The sequence below is a fragment of the Eucalyptus grandis genome, chromosome 2 (genome assembly GCF_016545825.1).
Source record: "Eucalyptus grandis isolate ANBG69807.140 chromosome 2, ASM1654582v1, whole genome shotgun sequence".
NCBI lineage: Eukaryota > Viridiplantae > Streptophyta > Magnoliopsida > Myrtales > Myrtaceae > Eucalyptus > Eucalyptus grandis.
Window position 1 is genome coordinate 33,927,419 of NC_052613.1, and position 22,512 is coordinate 33,949,930.

A 22,512-nucleotide genomic window follows, 5' to 3' on the forward strand; every position below is an offset into this window, starting at 1 on the left:
AGAAATTTGGTGGTGCAAGTTGTTCTGCATAGTTTTCATTCTTTACTCTGGAACTGAATGACCATTGGACCTCAGTCTGCTATCATATTGTGGATGGAGAAGAATAACCCGCTTTTAACACTAACGAATGCCGCACCCCAACCCACATCGCTCATTATGCCGTGCAATGGTGTAAGACAGAGAACAGTGAGCTCTCCAGTTTGATGTAAAATTTGTGTATACCGGAGATCCTGACAATTAGTTTAGCACAAACTCTCTCTCCCTCTGTATTCTCAAAGTGAAATGTCGACCCACCAAGCAATTTGGATATCGTACGTGGTTGTTTTGGCTTGCCGTTTGTCATTTGGCAAACGATCAATTGGTTTTCTCTAGGTTGAGGAGTGTAAAGATGGATTTGAATAGCTATGAGACAAAATGCTTAGAGTGAATATCTGGAATACGTGAATAAGTCACTCTGTTTATAAGTTCATTTTGTGAAGCTCCTGTAGTATATATACAGTCTCTTTGGGTGGCGTTAGTTTTTCCCCGACAGAAACATGGGCTGCCTCGCTAGTTTCAGTTGAGAATCTTTCCCGCCAAGAACGGAGCTGGGCATTCTTGAAATTCCAGTCAAGTTCTTGCCATCGATTTCCAGAGGCGACGGCTGCTTCATCAGTTCATCACTCTCTGTAAACATCAAAACCCGATCCGTATTTATCAAAAAGTTCCAAGCTTTGATCTCCCGTTTTCCTTTTCGGCATCGAATGGAAAGGAACGGCATGGCGAGCTTGAAGAAACCCTCGTCTTCAGTCGCTTCTCTGGTCCAGTCCACCTTCTTCAGTTCGCTCGCTGCTCTCGAAATTCAATTACCAAACGGCTCGAGTCCCTCCTCAACCTCACCTCGCAAGTCAAGCCCGAAAACCCGTAAAGCGCAAACTGGTTCCAGCAGTGGATCAACCTACTCATGTTACACCAATCTCTTGAAGTCTTGCGTCGCCCAAAAAGCGTTGAGTCCCGGCAAGCAACTCCATGCCCGCTTGTGCATGCTCGGACTGGGGTTTGATCCCAGTTTGGCGACCAGATTGGTCCATCTTTACTGTGATTGCAACTCCTTGCGTCCTGCCCACCTCCTGTTTGATAGAATCCCCAAAAGAAACAATTTCCTTTGGAATATCTTGATTAGGGCTACGCGTGGAATGGACCCTACAAGGCTGCAATAGCGCTTTACTACCAAATGCTTGAGCACGCACTTGTGCCAGATAATTATACGTATCCCTTTGTGCTTAAAGCATGCTCTGCACTTTCTGCAATTGACCAGGGGAGAGAGATTCATGAGCATGTTAAGAAGTCTGGGTGGGAAAAGGATGCTTTTGTAGGTGCAGCATTGATTGACATGTATGCGAAGTGTGGTTGTGTGGAGGATGCTCGTGCAGCTTTTGACATGATTCACGAAAGAGATGTGATATTGTGGAATTCGATGCTTGCAGCCTACTCCCAAAATGGTCGCTCATATGAGTCGCTGGCTTTGTGCCGTGAAATGGCATTGGCAGGTATAAGGGCAAGTGAAGGCACACTTGTCACTACAATTTCAGCTTCGGCTGACATTGCTGTTCTTCCCCAGGGAAGGGAGCTGCATGGTTTAAGTTGGAGATGTGGGTTTGACTCTAATGACAGGGTGAAAACTGCTTTGGTAGATATGTATGCTAAGTGTGGTTCAGTCAAGGTAGCCAGGAATTTGTTTGGGCTTCTTAAGGGTAGAGATGTTGTCTCGTGGAATGCCATGATTAGTGGATACGCAATGCATGGTTATGCCACAGAAGCATTGAATTTATTTGAAGAAATGCAGGAACAATCTTTCCCTGATCACATTACTTTTGTCGGTGTACTATCTGCTTGCAGCCATGGTGGCTTGCTCAATGAAGGTCGGAAGTTCTTTGAATTGATGGAGAGGTATTATAATATAGAGCCCACAGTCCAGCATTATACTTGCATGGTTGATCTGCTGGGTCACTGCGGTCGATTGGCTGAAGCACAGAACCTAATAAGGCAAATGAAAGTTGTTCCTGATTCTGGTGTCTGGGGTGCTCTACTGAATTCATGTAAAATGCACGGTGAAATGGAGTTAGCTGAACTAGCTCTAGAGAAGCTGATAGACTAGAACCTGATGATGCTGGCAACTATGTGATTTTATCTAATATGTATGCTCAGGCAGGGAAATGGGAAAAAGTAGTGAAACTCAGAAACTCAATGACAAACAGGGGAATAAAAAAAAGTGTCGCATATAGCTGGATTGAAGTGAAAAACCAAGTCCACCAATTCCTTACAGGAGACACTTCCCATCCCATGTATGATGAAATTTATGCTGAACTGAAGAGGGTGGAAGGATTGATTAAAGAAGCTGGCTATGTCCCAGATACTGGATCTGTTTTCCATGATGTAGAGGATGATGAGAAAACTCATATGATATGTAGTCACAGCGAGAGGCTAGCAATTGCGTTTGGACTCATTACTACTCCACCTGGGTCCAGGCTTCTAATAACCAAGAATCTCCGAGTGTGTGAGGACTGCCATGTCGCCATTAAATTTATCTCGAAAGTCACAGACAGGGAGATCACCATTAGAGATGTGAATCGTTACCATCATTTCAAGGATGGAAGTTGTTCTTGTGGTGACTACTGGTAAAGATGGCCAGGGGTCCATTGACAATATCATCCATGACATTCATTGCCCCAAAGGGTATAACTCGAATCGGGAATAAAAAATTGGATCATTTTGAAGACCGTGATGTACCAAATTTGCAGGATACAGGTCTTATCTTGCTGATAGAGTTCAAAATATCGACGGGAAAATGAGATGTTCATTGAGAGCAATTCCAGAAATTTCACTTGAAGTGGTAGAGCTGAAGAAAATCATTGTTTCAGTGGTTGCATATTTACATCCCACAAATCCATTTTGCTTATATCCCTAATTTGAGGAAGACACATAGGTTTTATAGTGAATTTGGATTATGGCATTCAGCAAGAATTCACCTATGGCCTGGTGATGGTAAATTGTCTAGTCATGTAGAGGAAGTATCTTCAGGAAAGTGAATTATATGTTTATTTGTGGCAATTGCTAAGTGCTCGTCAACTGCAGGACAAAGTGTCTCCTTTAGGTCCAAGAAGAGTATAAGATATCCCCTATCCGTTAGAACTTTCATATGGATTGGCAGGGCGAGAGCATCTTTAGGGCAACAATTTCAGAATCTCGTGAGGCCTGAGAACTGATTGTGTGGGATAGGCAGATGAGGAATGGCGTTGGAGACATGAATTTTTCCCAACTTCATTTTTCTTAATTGGCTCGGCTCTTGACCTGATGACTCCTAAATTATGTGGGGGAATTGGCTATTTTGGCTGGGTTTATCTGTCAGGCAAGTCATGTGACTTCTGTTCAGGGTTATGGTGAGCACTTGCATCGTGACTACATACTGATTTATAGTCCAAGTTCTCAGAAAAACTAGATTTGAGGGACCAAAGGTGAACGAGTGCGAAGTTTGTAACCTGTAACCTGCGTTGTGACTACATATTGCCAACTTTTGTAAAGGATGTCAACATCATGTTGCTTGACTAATTGGAGGTAATTGTGATCGACTTTGAATGATAGCCCTTTTTTTAATCAAGCATACAATCAACACGCAAGGCTATTTTATGATTTGCAGCTGCATAGTACTGTTTCTTGATAAATGATTAGGTGTAGGTAGTCGCCTTTGCCTTCGTTTGTTCAGACAGTCAATAATTCAACAGAGCCACATGAGAGTTGTTGCAAACATAGTTCTTGGGAAGTTTCATTGAAGAATTAAGTAACAATTCATGTTTGGACTTTTCTAAGGGTTTGAGGAAGTCTTAAACTGAAAAGTAATTGAGATATTCTAAGATAGCATCGGAAAACATAAATGAGTGAGTTAGTCAAAGATGACGGCTAGGAAATATTAGCAGAGAGTGCACTGGTTTGTTATTCACGTTAAAGAGGAGGTTGACTTTAAAGAGTTGGGCGTTTCCATAAACAGGTACATAGAGCTTTTTAACTATTTTAGCTGCAAGAAGAAGAACAAGCGCTGCCTGTGGAATGGACAAGGATGAAACAACTGACAATAATGGCGATCCTAACGCTGGCGAGCTTATTTGCACAAATTCATCAAATGTTCAAGCAGATCACAACGGAAATCCATGGAGCACAGGTTTATTCGACTGCCATGAGCACAAGACAAATGGTAATAACATTAACGATTCCAATTAGTGAAGTCCATACATACTTCATAAGCTCTAGCATGTCTTCAGCTTGATTTATCTGCTGAAAGTTTTTGAAGAAAACTTCTCTGGTTATTTATAAGCACTAAAAAATCTTCACATCCCAGTCACAGTTGATATAATTAAAGTTCTTAAAGGAGGAAGGTGTAATTGGCATTCTAGACTTGTGCTGGAGCTTGTGCTTCAGTTATCAGTGGGTAGGCTAGGGGAATCCGAGCAAGTTGGATCTGCACAGCAGTTGGCTCAGCCTCCACAGTTGTACGTCAAGATAGAGTAGCAACTCCATATGGCCTTTCTCAAGATAAGCCTGCAGTTCAAATGTTGGACGATATTGCTATTGGACATGCGTGGACTATGGGATTATTTGATTGCAAGAACATCCTATGGAAAACACATCAATATTAAAAAATTGCTAGTTTCCTTTGACAGCTTTATTCTTTGGGTCAGAGAAACCAGCTTCTCTGATGGCATGATTATGATTACATAGCTCTTGCTAAATAAATCAGGAAAGTCGCATAGATAATAAAAGCTGGAAATCTTTTTCCTATCATCATCTGTAATCTAGTATCTTAAAGGAGTACTTCCATTTGATGAAGTAAGAATGTAGGCCGTTAACCAGACTATTAGAGAATGAAGAAATTTATGGTAAGTTACAAGGGAAAGCTCTGACCGGTCAATTCAGTACAAGGCTTTGCAGAAGTAGCAGCTGACAATTGTATTGCCATTAAAAACACGAAAAAAAGCTTATTTACATTCTTTTGCCTGAGACTCTCACTGACTTGCATCTGGAGCAACGGTCAATGGTCATCAGAAAAAAAATTGACTCCGACCTACCCCGATATCTAATCAACTCTTTGCAGCTCTTATGACAGTATGTTTCCCTTATGTGACCTTTGGGCAGATCTCAGAAGTACTAGATGCTGGAGAAATGAGTAAGCGCTCCTTTTCTTTTCATAGCAATTCCTTGTTAATCTTTTCTAATCCTCAAAACACCGGTATATGCAACATCTGTCTTGCCATATTATATCCACTTATTATATGTTCGAGATGTGAAATTTTTCTCCCTTCTCTTCTCCTGTTTCTCTCCCGTGTATAATATTGTTGGTCAAACATGTGCAATATAAACCTTGTTCACCGCCTAGTTTCTGGTAATTGCAGCTTGTCCTCTGGGAAGTTACATTTACCTACTCATGATGTCAGCTCTGTGCACTCAGTGGCTTATGGGCTCAAAGTATAGAAGCAAACTGAGGAGGAAATACAATTTAGTTGAAGCTCCATACAGTGATGTGATTTCTCATATCTTCTGTCCATATTGTGCCCTGTGCCAGGAATTCAGAGAACTGAAGAATAGAGGACTTGATCCTTCTCTTGGTACCTGTCATCTCCATTTTGTTTCTCTGCTACATGTTCTCCTCACTTTTATATGCATCTTGACACCATGAATTTGGATAGTTATTTTCCACTACTTTATAAAGAGATCAAAGTCATGGTTTGAATCTTAGTACAGAATAAAGCTCTATGTGGGGGATGATTATAGTATTAAGGCTGTATTTTGGTTTAACTTTTCAGTGATTGCACCTCATTAAACAAGAAAAAAAAATGGGGAATGAACTTGCTAAACTACTTAGAAAGAGAGATTTTTTACCATCATATTTCTCCACCTAGAACTGAGGAGGAAATACAATTTAGTTGAAGCTCCATACAGTGATGTGATTTCTCATATCTTCTGTCCATATTGTGCCCTGTGCCAGGAATTCAGAGAACTGAAGAATAGAGGACTTGATCCTTCTCTTGGTACCTGTCATCTCCATTTTGTTTCTCTGCTACATGTTCTCCTCACTTTTATATGCATCTTGACACCATGAATTTGGATAGTTATTTTCCACTACTTTATAAAGAGATCAAAGTCATGGTTTGAATCTTAGTACAGAATAAAGCTCTATGTGGGGGATGATTATAGTATTAAGGTTGTATTTTGGTTTAACTTTTCAGTGATTGCACCTCATTAAACAAGAAAAAAAAATGGGGAATGAACTTGCTAAACTACTTAGAAAGAGAGATTTTTTACCATCATATTTCTCCACCTAGAACAGTCTATAAACTTGATTATATGGCTTTTTACTCCATATCAAGTTGACATATGCCTGGTAGATAATCATCTTTAAGCTTTTAGAGCTTAGCATAAAAAAGGACAGGCTTGAAATTATAATTTTTGGATTAGTCAGCTTGAAATTAGAGTTTTTGGGATAAGACCAGCACATAATTTTGGGTGCTTTCCGAACTGAACTTCGACATCATCATGGGCAGAGTAAACTATTTCAAAACAGAAATTGCAAAACACGACTTGAAACGGGGTTCCTTTATCTGGTCCACAACTGCAAAGCTGAGTGATGGATATTGTAAGTTTAGGTATTGGCATTAATAAGCTAGGATCAAGTTACATAGGTTCATTGCTATTCAACTCATGTCAAAACTAGAACATGATCTCGGGTGAATTTCATGAATTGTATTTGCAGGATGGAATGGTATACTTGCCGAGCAAAGGGGGACTCGGTACGCTGATCAGCAAATGAAGATTCCTCCTCCATATCAAGCCATGAAGAAGTGAAGAATGAAAAGCCAGAACAGAGCTAGTTTCCAATATTTTCCTTGTTTGGAATTTGAAGATTGAGCATGCTGTACATTACATCCCAACTCTTCCTTGTCTTTGGAAAGTAACTCGTATAGATCAGTAGGCATTCCCTTCCAATATAAGCAGTGTCAAGTTACTTAGATTATCCTTTGGATTCATTGGCTGAGATTACCAGAAGAGTAATTATGAACTCGGTTAGATATGAAGCACATAGATCTAGCGACTGGCTAACACAAGCCAAATTCCTCAAGCCACAGGATAGCTTAGGAATCACCATTACATCTGAAAAGCACTTAACCCGCAGAGTGCTTGCTCGGTTGCAATTGGTTTGGGATTTTTCCCTTCGAGAACCAATTTTAGCTTCGTTTTTGGGTCTTCCAACTCATCAGAACTTGCAGATTAAGCGAATGAGCCTACTCCTCTTGTGACATCGATGTTGAAGGTTGCAACTTTTAAGAAGTTTCAGATGACAAGGAACTCGGTGCATTTTTTTGTAATATGCGGTGTTGAAATGTCAAAAGGTCAGAGGATGACCAGAAGAAACAAGGACAAACAAATGCAAAAGAACGTTTGACAAGTTAACAAAGTGGGGAGAAAAGGGAGACGCTCGGCTTCCCTCTTTAACCGAGAGCTCGCCCAGAAAGAAAAGGGAGAGAAGAGAAAGAAAAAGAGAGAGAGAGAAAAAAGAAAGAGGAAGAAATAAGAGGGGTATTTTGGCCAAGCCGATTCGGCTACATATTGAAACGCCTGGTAAGAACTCACGCCCTTGTTCGTCCAGTCGGGGTAGTTTTTGGAATTAGGTCGTATATTCGAAGTTTTGTTAAAATTAAGTCGCGAAATCCAATTTTTTAGCTGTGGAGCTATTAATTTCTTGGAATTGGTGGGTTGTGGTGCTGTAGAGTCATGGGGTTTGACGTTTAGAGTTGAATAATCGTTTGAGTGAGCAATTTATTGACGCGTGGGAGTTATTTTGTTAGCATTTAAGCTTAGTTTAGCCGAGTCATAATTGAGACAGTGTTTTACTTGGTTTTGATGCTATTTCTCGCTATGATAAGAATGCGAATTCGTTGATTCGAGTGAACCCTATTGTTCTTATATTTATTGCGTAAAAGTCCGAATCAAGCAATTACCATATTTTTGTATTGGTGAATGATTTGAGAAAGATTTTATGAAAGACATTTCGTTGTGAAAGTGGTTTATGAAATGAATTCTAAAATGTTTTGAGAATGGTTTTAAGAAAAATATTGCAAATGGACATGTGTGTGTATTGAGTTACGAACTGGTCTATGCAATGAGTCTATAATGATTTGAGAAACTTTTTACAAAAGACATTTCGAAATGCTAATGGTTTATGAAATGGATTTCAAAACGTTATGAGATATATCTTACGAAGTGTATTTTATTTGATGGACTGAGTTATGAAAAGTCATATGATTGATTTATGAAATGTATTTTGATATGTGAGAATGTTTATGAATTGGATTTTTGTATTGGTGGATGAGGTTGGGTCTCAATGTCGCTATTAGCCTAATGAGGCTTGTAGGTATGCATATACTAGTCTAAGATATCTTTTTGTCGAGCCACTGATTAATAATAAGTAAAGATTTAAGAATCTCGATTGCCTTGTCATTAGGCATTGTATTATGAATTTATGACCATAATTAATTATTGAGCAAAAGATTGGTCGACAAATGAATTATCAACGTGTATTTGATATGAGATGGATTAATAGAACGAACCGTTAGCGTTGTTATGAATGGGATTAATCAATGGATTTGACCATTGGTATTTGAATTGTGAGGATGATTTAAATGAGTTTTTCTAATTAGTATAAACACTCTTATTAAGAAACAACTCGTATATGATTTGATACATATATTAAAGAGTTAGGATTATAAGTTTCTAATTGTACTTTATAATCATATATAAGCACAATGACAACTCAATCTACATAGAAAAAATATACTATTTACTGAGCTTGTGGTTGCTCATCCTTTTTGTCCTAATCTTTTTAGGTCCTTCAGTCAATGGCCATTAAAGTGAGAATGATGTGGATGGCAACTTTTGGGAGTTGGATTTGGTGATTTGACGCTGTGTCATTTGTGTCATTCGTATGAAAGGACGACTGTCTCATCTGGTTTTGGGGGGTAACACCTTTTCAAACGTTTTGTCGCCTTGGATTCGATCGCCGTCTGTTCGATCCGAAGAGACAATGCGCCACCACCGAATCCTTAGAATGGTCTTGCTTTTCAGGCCCCGTGTCCCCATATACCTCCCAACTGTTGCAGTCATTCCGAGCCCCTTTTCTCCCAAGAGCCCTGGTAGGACCACCGATGATCGGACGTGTTCAATGAACGATCATATAAAATCCAAGAAGCAGAAAGCTCCAGCATTTCACCCTCAATCCGAAACTTCCCAGAAAGTCCTCCAAAACCCACTTTTTCGGCGCAATTTTTACCACATCTCCAATTTCAGCCATGTCATCATAACTCGGTACTGCCCCTAGCCAACTCAATTGGTAAAACAATTATGACCTCAGATCTTCAACCACGATTCGATTCTTATCCGCGTAAATTTACTCCAATCGAGCCACAAGGAAATTTCGCAAATTTTAATGATCTTGATGCTGACGGGTCCGCCTTTGATCGGGACCATAGAGGTGAATTTATAATTCAATGTAATGCGCGCAACACCACCTGGTATTTGGCATATAGTTTTAACGACAAAAAAAAAAAAAGGAGAGAAGGTCAAGCGGGAAAGCCAATGGCCCTGCATCCTGCTGCTTGACTTTCCATCTTGAACGCTCCACCGTTAACCCGCCAATCCGAAAGTGCGATCGCGCGCTTCAAAGCTCGTCCCTTTTTCAAGATTTCGGGCGCACCATCCTGCCCTTCCGACAGCAGGCGAAGGAACAGAGCTTTGTCCGAACTCTCATGGGGTCCGTTTTCATTATTTTCATGCACCAGAGAGTAAAGACCAAGAGCAAGATGAGCACCTAACCAGAATAAACGCCATCACAAGAACCCACCTACCCGGGAGTCCTACATTTGTGCTGGTCATATCCACCTAAATGAGCTCCCCATTAAAGACTCTCAACCACCACTTCCTGAAACCCATCCAAGCCTGTCGCTCATGCCACCCATTTTCTTCTTCTTCTTCTTCATTATTTAAGGCGTGGGCGCTATCTCATCGTTTTCATCGGTACCCTGGTTTGTCCCAGTCTCGCTTTGCCTCAAGTAAGTGGCTTTTCGGATTGCTTTCTGGGTTTGTTTGTTTGTTTGTTTGTTCGTAGAATTTGAATTGAAAAGAAGAAAAGAAAAGAGGAGATCGGGTTTCTGGGGGCGTCTGGTGTTTGATGAATTGAGAAAGCCAGTGTGACGTTCCATGTTGCATGTTTAAGTGATACTATGTCTCATTTTGTGGCGCACTGGGGGCTGCAATGTAATAGATTCAATTATGCATTGATATGAAGATGCGCGAAAATCACAGTGGCCGGTGTTGGTGAATGAATTTGTCACCTTTTAATGAGGTGGCGGTAATCATGATTCGTGGGAAAACGTCTCTGTTGTTTCATCTGGTACCTTCAGATCAGTGTTGATGAGTGCAATTGAGGGGAGTTTGAAGTTTTTTTTTTTTTTTTCACTTTTGTTGATGTCTTGGCCATTAGTCCCTTTTTAATACATTGATCGCATTGCTTGACCTATTAAAGCCTTGATTCCGTTGCCTGCTGTAGTTTTTCTATTTAGATTCCTCAATACCTTATTGGACCTTCAAATCCTTCATATCCAATTTATTTATGACATGAAGACCATAATCTACTCATTAGGAATTTGAATTATCTCTGAAAGTTAGGTACTTGGATAGAAGTTATTGGGTATGTTGAGAAATTTGATTTGTACTTTTTGCCAGTTATTCACCTCTGTCAAGACTGGAAGATTCGACATGTATTGTTGTTGGTATAAGGGCTCATATTTCTCAGCATCAGTAATTTTAGAACTATGCATGCGTTCTTAATTATTATAGTGTCAAGAGTGGCCAATATAATCTTATGTCATTTCCAGGAATAATATTACGTATCCATGGCAAATAAATTGATTTATTTTTTTTCTTTGCTTTCTCTATTCCATCCTTCCTGGTTTTATTGAACAGTTTCGCTTGTTTTTGCTGTCCAGCATCACATTCCCGTTCATTTATGGAGGTAGTCAAAGCAGCTATCAAGCAGGGATCTACAGCTCGTGATAGCATTGCCATTAGAGCTGACCAGAAGAGCTACAGTTACTTACAACTCATATCATCTGCATTTGATATCTCTAAACTGTTGTGTAGCGAGGATTTGAAAACTGTGAGTGCTCATTCCCATGGCTTATGGATTTTGCTGACCTAATTCACGATCTCACACTACATTATCAGTTCTGAAGCACCAGCATTTGTATGCTAGGTCAATTCCTTTTGTTTATAACTTGTTGGGATTTTGAATAATATTCTTCCAGGAACCTTGCAAGTATGTTTTTAGCATCACTAATTGTCAATGAAGCAGCAGAAAAAAACAAATATTTATGAAGCAATTCATCCAAAAGTGTGATTCTGTTGCTGTCCCGGCTTCTTTGACATGTCAATATGCTGTAGCTTTTTCTTAAGTATTTTTATTTTGGTCATCAGATTGATGGTCTAAGGAGAAATGGCTGTCTTAATGGGGCTCGAATTGGAGTTGTGGCTAGACCTTCAGCAGAATTTGTTGCTGGAGTGCTTGGAACTTGGCTTAGCGGAGGTGTGGCAGTTCCACTGGCACTCAGCTACCCTGAAGCTGAGCTCTTGCATGTGCTAAATGATTCGGTATGATTCCAATCCCTCTATTCTGTAACTGGACATCTGAAAGGGCAATAAGAGTTGCTTGTACTTTAAGTGCAACAGTATTTTCTACATAAAACTTGAGTTCATGCTCCTCAGCCTAAGACTGGTGAGATCAAGACCTTATTGCCAATTTGAAGGCGCATAAAGAAGATGTTAGAAAGCAGTAATTGTTTCCTTAGGTTCATTTTTAAACATCTTCTTGATTACTCTTTTTTTTTTTGGGTCAAAAAATTGATTTACTTATTTTCTGCCATTCTAGTCAAATGTGTATATAAGCGTGTTGTTTTTGTGTTCACTTTGCAGAAGTATCTGATAACTCTATAATTTATAGGATGTTTCTATGATATTGAGTACTGAGGATCACCACAATTTGATGCAAAGTGTTGCTGCTAAAACTGCTGCCAAGTGTTCTCTCATTCCTCCTGTAGACAGTTCATCTAAAGCAAGCACACATGAGACTTTCCAGGAAAATTTTCAGTCTCATGAGCGAGAAGGTGCTTTAGCAGTTAGAATTAATTGCTTTCATTGTATGTTCAGTAATATGGGTGGTTTTTTTTATACGAACTCTGTTGTGCACAATGGTTCAGGTGAGGATCCAGCTTTAATTGTATATACAAGTGGTACAACAGGAAAACCTAAAGGAGTTGTACATACACACAAAAGCATCTCCGCACAGGTTATCTTCCCCCTGTCATGCATATTATGACATGCAGTTCCCTCTAGAACACTGTCGTTCAGCTCTTACATAAATAGTCAAGTAGGTTTTGATTTCGCATTTTCATGGATGTGGCACATGCACTCTGTTTTATTGCATAAGATAATTTTTTATCCAGAACAACGAAGTCCACGCAGATTTTTGAAGAAGAGTGTACATCTTTTTCCTCTTTAGATTATTAATCACAAAAGCGTACTAGGCTCTTCTTGCATTTTCTCAACCATAAATGGAGAAATGTCAATGGAGCTGAATCAAGGCAAGAACTTAGTTTCTTTCAGTTGGTGATCGAAGCTATGTTTTGTTAATACAGTACTTTGTTGTTGTTGTCAAGATAGAAATACATCAACAAAATCCTTCAGATAGGAATGGTTTATGTATTTTTGGAAAAGACTGTTCGTTTGAGCCATTTATGATCATATTTCAGGTCAAAACTTTGGCGGAAGCATGGGAATATACATCAACAGATCAGTTTCTGCATTGTCTACCTCTACATCATATCCTAGAAATGCCTTCTAGAGTTGCTTTTCAGAGAAACCAGTACTGATATATTTATTACCTTCTCTATTATGATCTATCGAATGACTGCAATCTACATTTTAGTGTTATCTCTTAACTTTTCAATACACGTTCATGGACTCTTCAACGGTTTACTTGCACCTCTCTATGCTGGCTCCTCGGTAATATATTCTTATCTTAAATACTTGTTTACTTTTAAAGTCCTTGGAGGAAACTATTTTGATTATGAAATCACTTCTTTTGATTTGCTTTGCCAACTGAAAGTATTTGAATTTGGCTGCATTTTGAAGGTTGAATTTATGCCAAAATTCAGTGTGAGGGGAATTTGGCAGAGATGGCTGGAATCATATCCGGATGGCAGTAAAGCTGCAGATGCTATAACAGTGTTTACCGGGGTAAGCTTGCCTCATGTTTACATTGTGAAATTATCTTCCCCTACGACTCAGAATAGAAAGTAATTTGTTTACATTACAAATTCTAAGAAAGTGGGACTCAATTTTTGTTTGTCAATTTATTTTTCCTATTCATGCTCTCTCTCTCTCTCTCTCTCTCTCTCTCTCTCTCCCTCCCTCTCTGGTTTACTATTAAATGAACTATATGCCAGTCGCAACCAGTAATTCGAGTAAATTGATTGCATGTGTCATAATCTTTTCCTTTTCCTGATCTGTTATTTCATGAAGAATTCTTTTTTATTAGCACTAATGCACAGTCAGCACCAATAAGTTTCATGGTTACTGCAGCAATTCTCAAGATGCTTAGAGAAATGGTTAAACTGGCCAATTACTTTTAGCATAATTCTTCACGTCTCGTAAATGGGAAATTCTGATAGTTGTATGCTTTTAGTTTTCAAATTTTTTACTGTTATGTTATTACAGCAACTCTTTTAATTTATAGGTCCCAACTATGTACACCCGCTTGATACAAGGTTATGAAGCTATGGACCCAGATTTACAAGCTCAGTCTGCTTCAGCTGCGAGCCATTTGCGTCTTATGGTAGGTGGTAGAGATATTCATCCACAGATCTGAGATTGGTTGGTTGTTTTCTTTGAGTTCCGATGATTTTTTCTCAAGTTAATGGAGGGATGACTAGTATGGGTATTGTTGCCTGTTATTACACCTTTTCTTTTAGATGTATATGCATCCTTTTCACTTATTTTCTCTGAAGTACTAAAACTTTGCTGATTCTGCTTTCCTCTTCATAACATCAGATGTGTGGTTCCTCTGCATTACCATATCCAGTCATGCAACAATGGGAAACTATTACAGGACATCGCCTTTTGGAGCGCTACGGCATGACTGAGGTAAGTGATATTCTATGTCTCCTTTCCCCATGCTATCTGTTTTGTTTTTGCATGAAGTAACCAACAAAAATTTATTGTCTCATAATCATACATGCGGTTTGGTATTTGCAGTTTGTCATGGCAATATCTAATCCTTTGAAAGGCATTCGAAAGGGAGGCACTGTTGGCAAACCTTTTCCTGGAGTAGAGGTTAGTCAGTGACGTGGCTCGTTTAATGTGATAGTGTAGATCATGTCATGATTTCGGTTGACCTATTCATTTGGGAGGTTTGGGAGGTATAAGCTAAAGATCCTAGAAAAGGTAAAAATGTTGAAGGCTTTTCACCATAGCCAACAGCAATCTTTCAATTTTTGATGTGTCAAGCCAGCAAAATTGACGGAGTGACAGTTGAAAGGATTTGATTGCACCCAAATGAAAGCATTTAGGATGTGATCGTTTCAGTTGACCCATTAACTTGGAAGGTGTGAGCTAAAGATCCTAGAAAAGGTAGAAATGTTGAAGGCTTTTCACCTTGGCCAACAGCAATCTTTCGAATAGCATGTCCTGCAGTTTGAGAGAGTCATGCAATCTCATGCTAACCGGTGATTATGAAAATGTGAAAATTCTATGCTTTGATATTGATCACGAGGGAGATTTTGCAATTATGATAGGTCAAGATCATTGCAGAAGATGAAATTGGAAATGAAACACCTGGTGCAGGTGAGCTATGTGTCAGAAGCCCTTCATTGTTCAGGGAATACTGGAAGCTCCCTCAGGTATATCTATGAAATTCTGAACTATGGAACCTGAAAAGGCTTTATTTATTGAGAATATGCTCAGCATTTCTATCAGTAGAAACCTACTATCAAGTGAATATATATTCCTGTCTTACTTAAACAAAATATTGACTAAAATTAGCTTTGGGAGTCACTCAGTACCAATTCCTCAAAATGAGGATTTTCCTGAATGAATCCTATAAAGTTGTTCTTTTTCTGATAAAAACATGTGATCCTTGTAGGTAACTAAGGAATCATTCATCGATGGTGGATATTTTAAAACTGGAGATGCTGTTAGAGTGGATGAAGATGGGTATTATATCATTTTGGGACGTGAGTACATTTATATCTAAAAGTTGTTTACCTGGTGTTTACAACAACAATGTCATCTTGGAAATTTTTAACTACTGGCTGGAGTTCAGTTATTGAAGTCCTTCAACAGTAGTCTGTTGACGTGTTATTTCATGGTTGTGGAAGTCATTTTGCATTTAATAAATAATGCCACCTCATGTCAATTTCTGACTTGAAAATTTTTTTGCTTAGTCTGTTTAAATTATTTTATACTTGTGAACTTTGTTCAGGAACCAGCGCAGATATTATGAAGGTTGGAGGATACAAATTATCAGCATTAGAAATTGAAGCAGTTCTTTTGGAGGCAAGCTGGCCTTCTTTCTGGTTGTTTACTCTCACATCCATAACATTTGGACTTTGATTCTGATATCCAGTTGGTGCACCTTTCTGTCTATGCAGCATCCTGTCATAGCAGAGTGCTGTGTGTTGGGTGTACCGGACAAAGATTATGGAGAAGCTGTATGTGCAATAATTGTGCCAGAGGCAGAACTGAAGCAGAACAGTGGGGAAGAATTGAAGCCTGCTTTAACACTGAATGAACTTACTACGTGGGCAAAGGATAAACTTGCACCATACAAGGTTTGTCCATTCAATGTTCAATTGTAATATGGTGAATTCAGCTGGTACTTGATTTTTCAAATTGAAGACGAGTCTTCATTTAGCTGCCTAGAATTCTTATGAGTTAACTTTGCTTTGTATGCTAAGTCTATTGAAACCAAAAGGCTGCATTAGCCAATGTTTTGCTGGTGCATCTGGGGAAAAAGTAATGTGTGCTTTCAAGTCTCACACCACACAAACTTATAAGTTACAAGACTTATGACTACCTTTTCAGTGGTCATCATCTTAACGGAAGACAGTTCATAAGTTTTCTTAAATTTCTTGCAGTTTGAGGTTCATGCCACCTTGCTTGTCTTTTTGTAATCTATTGCCAGAGCCGAAATTTCCAAAGGCTTTAACTTTATGAAAATTTATGACAGGATCATTTATTTGCAGCATCCACTTTTAGTTCCAAAACACTGCACGAGTGCTGCAGAAGATTAAATCAAAGAGAAGGGAATTTACTTGTCATTGAGTTAAGAGACACTTTCTTTGGTTGGATGTACCAAAACAATGCACTTGAATGACCCTCATAATAATATTATTGAAGTTGCGGAAGAGAATTTAATGTAATTTTGACTATTTCTAGCTTGGAAATATTAATTAGAATCTTGATTTTTAATTTGACCGGATTCTTGATTGTTTATTTCAGCTGCCAACCAAAATGTTCCTGTGGGACTCCCTTCCTCGCAATGCAATGGGAAAGGTAAATATTTTCAAATGCTCTTTTGGTGCCAGAGGCAGATGCATGGCTTTTCTGTTATTCTGTGCTCATCTTGAAGAAGGTAGTAAATGTTTTTTATCAATATTTCATGCATAATTCTAGGTGAATAAAAAGGAGTTGAAGAAGAAGCTGGCCGCTGAAGGACAATCAGCTTCTGTTGCTCAACATCCAGCATGACACCAGGAAGACTAACTGGGCGACAAGGTGGTGTCATCTCTTCCTCTTCCCTTTTTGTTTAGGCTGATTTCTGCTTGAAGACTATTTCCATCAGTTCTTTTTTGTTCCTTGTAAAAGAATGACAGTTGATACGTGCTCTTGAATTTTCAGGGCATAATGCATGTTGAATTATCGAAGAAGATGGCTGGAGATACATTATCGCAGCACCGCTGCACAGAGTTTTAGGAGATGATTTTTTGTTTTGCTTTTGAAGTTCTTGTAATTTTCATCGTTGGATTTTGATGTTGCATAGCTAATGTCCTGAGACCGCTTTGCACAAGAGAAAAAACTTCGTTATGCTATGATTAAATCATCTACAATAAGATGATTCTTTTGGTAAATTTGCGACACTTGATACAGCTTCTTTGGTTAGCAGTCACGCACAGGCAGCAATATACCCGTTTGACAGAAACATGTTGCTTGATATTATGATAGATATTGTTTAACTTCCACTTGTGTGCAGCATACATTAGTCTTTATTTGGATCTACTGCGTTAATCTCAACAAGCAATTTCCATTCCTCAGCTTTCGCAACAGTGGAGAAAACGCATACTCAAACGAATTTGTTGAAAGGAAAAATAGTTCTTTGGTTCGATGCTCAATTTGGAATCATTGAAGATACCGAGTAAATTCATACAATTAAAACGTGAATGATTGGCATGGGTTGTTAAATAATTGGTTGAAGAAGTACAAGTACCTTATGTTGATTTGAATGCTCAATTTAATGGACATTGCAACAGCTATCAACATTCCAGGGGGCACATGGTAAAATTTGAAGATTATAGTAATTTGCAAGAAAGGCGAAAGTGGCAAATATTGTAATCTGTAGCAGCACGAGCACTCAAATTTATTTTCTCAAAGCAACTTAACAAATGGTACAGCATGAGCATTCAAATTTATTTTCTTAGTGCGAGTTAACTAATGGTAAAACATGCCATATGATTGATCTGCCTTTCAATGATCCTCTCTTATCTGTCTAGTCCATCAGATTGATCAAGTTCAAGAAGCGGACTGCCGCCACTCCTGCAATGTTGGTGTAGAAACTCCAATATTCTTCATGTCGAAGATATTCGCTGTCCCAGAAAAAGGAGAAATTTTGAATCAATTGTAGGACCATAACAACCAAAGCATAAGCTCACTTGATTATTGTAGTCTTTCATGAGAAATAAAACAAAAGAAAGGGCCAAAAATCTATTTTGCACCTAAAACATTTCACCATGAGGCTCATGAGACATCACAGCACCACTTAAACTATGTGAAAGACCATCAGGTCAGTGATCATGAAAATGAGGCTAATGTAATTGTTCTAATATCCTTAGGATGGAAGTGACTATTGGTTAACCTTCATCTATATCTGTCTACTGCTATCATTTCTTTTAAAGGAAGTATAGAGAACAGGAAATAATTCCTGTTCAGCATCATACCATGATGGACCTCAGGAGTAGCAGCAGCTGTGGCATCAACAAGAACAGTAACAGATCGGTAATCAAGTGCCACTGCATCAAAGACCGTCTGCCTAATGCAGTTTGGAGTTTGAACACCTGCAAATGTCAAGACCGAGATATCAATAATCTGCCACCACCAAGAAATTACTTCAAAACAGTTCAGCCAAGACAGCAGCTGGAACATTGACTTGACTCACCAGCTATGACTAAACTATCTATTCCAGCACCCTGAAGAACCGAATGAAGATGGGTCGCGAAGAATGCACTGAAACGCGTCTTCACCAATTTGTAATCTCCTTCTCCGATCTCCAAGCCATCGACCAATTCGGCGCCCGCACTACCCTTGCTCGTCGGACCCAACTTTCCAGACGAGTAGAAATGTCGACGGAAGAGCTCAACATCTCTTCCTTGAGGATCATGCTCCCGAACCACCTAAAAGTGAACCAATCACAATGGCCATCGAGCATGAGAAAGCGTACAAGTAAGACAACCAAGAATTCCTGCTCTCTCTCTCTCTCTCTTCGTTCTCTCTCTCTCTTCGTTCTCTCTCTCCATGGAGCATGAGAAAGCATACAAGGAAGACAACCTAGGATTCCTGCTAGTATGCTTTTGCCAAGTTCTTTAAACTCTCTTTCTCTTTCTCACACACACACACGTAAAGGGCAAAAGAAAGCATTTTGTCCTCGTTCACGGTCACCGAAGGTTCACTACATTCAGACAGGTTGAACAAAATGAGGAAAAGTGGGGTTGGAAATTATGGCTTTTAAGACTCTTGTCAATCAAGGCATCATTGCTGGCTTCATGAAAATATTTCTCTCTCTTTCGTTTAAGTTCATCATTTCAAGAACCACTCCAAACAGCATCAAAATACCATCTTTTTCAAGAACCATTGCAGTCCCAAGATTCCAGCAGATTTAAACTGGGAAAAACAAAAAGGGAAAGTCGGCACAAGAGCGAAAAGCGAGTACCCAAACTACAAGAAGGCCACGGCGCCGAGCTAATTCAACAGCCTCCATCACATTGGGGACGATGGCTTTCCCACCTCCGACCCACATCACGCTTCCCTCTTCTATAAAATCTTTCTGCCAACAAAGAAAGAAAGATGTTCAAGAAAGATGTTCTTGTCAGTGAACGAGTGACGCACCCACTTGCGCGTTCGAACAGAACCATACGAAATCCGGGCAGTCGAGAGAGACAGACAGACAGACCTGCATGTCGATGACCAGAAGAGCCGTGCGCTTCCATTGATCTTCCATGTGGCAAACACAAGCTGCAGAATCGGAGCTCGGAAGCAGTTTGCAGAATCTGCTGCGGAGGTGGGATTGAAACTGATCTTGTGATGGGACTGATTTTAAAGATTTCGTTCTGCCTTCTGGGTGACACCGAGGGGCGCCGATTATTTATATAAATCAGGGTCCTATCCTTTCTGCTTTTCGAGTTGGCAATATCCACCAACGGGAAATGGATTTAAGAAATTTGGAAAAAGTGGACTGAAATTTGTGCGGTCATAATGATTATCTAAACAAATTCAAATTTATGACGTGTCAATTAATTCAATCTTAAACTTTAACGAAATCAATGTAATTTATCAATGCATTTCGTCTCACTAAAGTTGATCGGAAATCACTCATACAAATATTGGCCGTCTTGCATGGTCAGGCTAACGCGAATGATTTTTATCATTTCATTTCATTGTCTTTACTCTCTTTTCTTTCCATCATTTTTTGGAAAGGGTTGGCGAAAAAATAGTTATATGCTTATTTTAATCACACAAAGATTAATCTCTAATCATATGATGCCCTCTTAAGTCTCCTCTATAAATGCATAAAAAAAGTTAAAATTTGGGAAAATGTCACAAATAGTCCCCATACTATTACTTAATGTGCAATTTGGTTCATAAACTTTCGATCAGCTCAATTTAGTCCTTGAACTATTGATAAATGTCCAATTTGGTCCCCGAACTTTTGATCGGCTCAATTTGGTCCATGAACTATTGATAAATATCTAATTTAGTCATTCATTATTGTTTTTCCTTTTTTTTCTTTTTTTTTGCTTCTTCTCTCTTCCCTCCGCTGGAGCCGGCGGAGGGAAGTCGCGATCCGTCCGGCGAGGGTCGCCCTCACCGGCGTCGGGCGAGGGCCGTCCTCGTCGGACATAGGCAAGGGCGGCCCTCACCCACCCCCGGCCGCATCACCCCCGGCGTATAGGGTTTCGGGGAAGGTAACAGCAATGACGCGTTCGAGCAACAGCTTGGCTAGTCGTCGAGGGACCAAGCGGCAGCAGCAACCGGCGTCAGGCCAGAGGATTTCAGGGTTGCTAGGCTGGTGGCTGGTTGACGAGGTGGTTGGATAGGGGCTTGGTTTCAACGACGGCGTCGAGGGGTGGCGAGGATGGCATGGCTCAGCGCATGCATCGGGCGGCGTTGACGGCGCTTTCTCTCTCGTAGATCTGGCAAGGGAGCCCCTCACCGGCGTCGGGCGAGGAGCACCCCGACGTCGAGCAAGGGGCTCCCTCGCCAGATCGGCGAGGGCGACCCTCACCAGACGCCGGCTTCCCTCCGCTAAAGCTGGTGGAGGGAAGAGAGAAGAAGAAAAAAAAAAAAAAAAGGGAAAAAACAGTAACGAATGACTAAATCATACATTTATCAATAGTTCATGGACCAAATTGAGCCGATTGAAAGTTCATGGACCAAATCGGACATTTATCAATAGTTCAGGAATTAAATTGAGCCGATCGAAAGTTCAAGAACCAAATTATACATTAAATAATAGTATGGAAACTATTTGTAACATTTTCCCTTAAAATTTCTTAATTATATCTAGCGGCGAGCACAATTTCAAGATAAAACTTGGAACCTAAGAATTAGACCAATAGGAACCTATAGGTTATAGGTTCCAAAGTATACCTAAAGGTTCTAGGGTTCTAGGTTCCAAAGTATTTTTCTTGGTACATGTCTTTGCACGATCGTGTGATATTCCATAGTATATAATCTGGAAGTATTAGTTTTAGTTTCTATTTTATAACTGAGATTTTTATTTATTAATATTCATATTTTTCATGTGTCTTTATGATCAGTAAATTGTAGTAGTAAGTTGTAGTAATTAAAGATTTTAATCTACTACAATTGTTCAATTAAAAATGTAGTGAAACCTAAGTAGACCTTGGAGCCGACCTTGAAACTTGTGATAGAATAAGTTCTAGATTTTAGGGTATGCAAGTCAAGTTCCGAATTCCAAAAAATGAGAAACATATTATAACGGGTAGGTGCCGGATTTCAAATGACATCTACATGAAACCCGGAACTGCTCACCCCTAATTATATATGGCGTTGTGATGGTTTCCACGTTCCGCTCATCTAGAGGTTGTAGGTAATAATAAAACTATCGTCATTATTTCTTCTCCTTGTCAATCATGGTAGAAGAGGAAGAACACGATCCTTCTGGGAAGATCGACCCAAGGTCCATTTGACAGATAGGTCAGTGAATAATGTCGGAGCTTAAGTTTAATAGGCTCAAATGTTGAGTAATTCCAACCATTTTGTGTCTATTTTCATCCCTTTTTAAAAATATCTTTAAAGAAAATCATGAAAGCTCGATTAAGCTTGTGAGCCATCAAGCCTAACTTTTGACGAAGCTCGGGTTTAGCTCGACAAGATATTCGAGTAGCTTGAGCTCGAGCTCAACTCGGAAGTAGGCGAGCTGATCTCCGGTACATCGAGCTGAGCCGAGCTAACACACTGAGATCGGGCTACAGATCGGCCAGCTCTCTGCATCATCCCACATGAAGGGAGACGTGCATGTCGATGACCAGAAGAGCCGTGCGCTTCCATTGATCTTCCATGTGGGAAAGACAAGCTGCAGAATCGAAGCTCCCTCCCTCTCCCTCTCTATCTCTCGACCTTTTTTCTTCTCTTCCATTCTCGGAGAGGCCCCTCCTAGCTGTTTTTCGTTTTATTCCCTTATATTTCTTTTCTTACTTTCGCAATTTAGTTTTAGATTTGGGAGTTTGCTCTTTTGATCTCATATCCGAGAGCTTTTCTCTCCAATCCAATTCTAGATTTTGGAGTTTTAGGCCATATTTGTTAACATTTTTATTTCTCTATCTTTCTGTTTCTTTTATTCCTCAAAACAAAAAAATAAAAATA

At 39.6% G+C, this 22,512-nt stretch overlaps 3 protein-coding genes across 4 annotated transcripts; 2 read left to right on the forward strand and 1 right to left on the reverse strand.

Moving 5' to 3' along the window:
- The first annotated feature begins 79 nt into the window (after positions 1-79).
- Positions 80-5,501, forward strand: LOC104423093 (pentatricopeptide repeat-containing protein At4g21065). Its single transcript, XM_039307610.1, is given in 5 exon segments — positions 80-1,158; positions 1,161-2,129; positions 2,132-3,419; positions 4,025-5,197; positions 5,424-5,501. Coding segments are annotated over 3 exon segments (1,914 nt in total). The 5' UTR covers positions 80-743; the 3' UTR covers positions 2,662-3,419; positions 4,025-5,197; positions 5,424-5,501.
- Positions 5,502-9,651: 4,150 nt separating this feature from the next.
- LOC104423091 (malonate--CoA ligase) lies at positions 9,652-17,282 on the forward strand. 2 transcript variants are annotated; one of them, XM_039307368.1, is made up of 18 exons: positions 9,656-10,133; positions 11,070-11,239; positions 11,557-11,730; positions 12,080-12,242; positions 12,336-12,424; positions 12,888-12,957; positions 13,088-13,140; positions 13,270-13,374; positions 13,874-13,972; positions 14,188-14,280; positions 14,392-14,469; positions 14,931-15,035; positions 15,278-15,368; positions 15,617-15,690; positions 15,786-15,965; positions 16,636-16,689; positions 16,810-16,911; positions 17,035-17,282. In XM_039307368.1, the coding sequence occupies exons 1-17, from the start codon at positions 9,968-9,970 to the stop codon at positions 16,882-16,884; spliced, it is 1,839 nt and encodes a 612-aa protein (XP_039163302.1). In that variant the 5' UTR covers positions 9,656-9,967; the 3' UTR covers positions 16,885-16,911; positions 17,035-17,282. The 2 variants fall into 2 exon arrangements, with proteins under 2 accessions (XP_039163301.1, XP_039163302.1); XM_039307367.1 differs by having other exon boundaries at positions 9,652-10,133; positions 12,080-12,424.
- Positions 17,283-17,689: 407 nt separating this feature from the next.
- On the reverse strand, positions 17,690-19,758 carry LOC104423090 (probable inactive nicotinamidase At3g16190). The gene is made up of 5 exons (XM_010035552.3): positions 19,577-19,758; positions 19,337-19,450; positions 18,566-18,800; positions 18,348-18,464; positions 17,690-17,996 (listed from the first exon to the last, which is right to left on the reverse strand). Exons 1-5 carry the CDS (start codon positions 19,622-19,624, stop codon positions 17,923-17,925), a joined length of 588 nt encoding a protein of 195 aa, XP_010033854.2. The 5' UTR covers positions 19,625-19,758; the 3' UTR covers positions 17,690-17,922.
- Positions 19,759-22,512: the final 2,754 nt, after the last annotated feature.

Coding starts and splice junctions, on each gene's coding strand:
- LOC104423091 (XM_039307367.1), top strand. CDS start 9,968: ATGAGCTCCCCATTAAAGACTCTCAACCACCACTTCCTGAAACCCATC. Junction 11,731..12,079: donor TGCATGTGCTAAATGATTCG/GTATGATTCCAA, acceptor TATAATTTATAG/GATGTTTCTATGATATTGAG. Junction 16,690..16,809: donor CTCGCAATGCAATGGGAAAG/GTAAATATTTTC, acceptor GCATAATTCTAG/GTGAATAAAAAGGAGTTGAA.
- LOC104423090 (XM_010035552.3), bottom strand. CDS start 19,624: ATGGAAGATCAATGGAAGCGCACGGCTCTTCTGGTCATCGACATGCAG. Junction 18,465..18,565: donor AGATAGTTTAGTCATAGCTG/GTGAGTCAAGTC, acceptor TGACATTTGCAG/GTGTTCAAACTCCAAACTGC. Junction 17,997..18,347: donor TACTCCTGAGGTCCATCATG/GTATGATGCTGA, acceptor TTTCTGGGACAG/CGAATATCTTCGACATGAAG.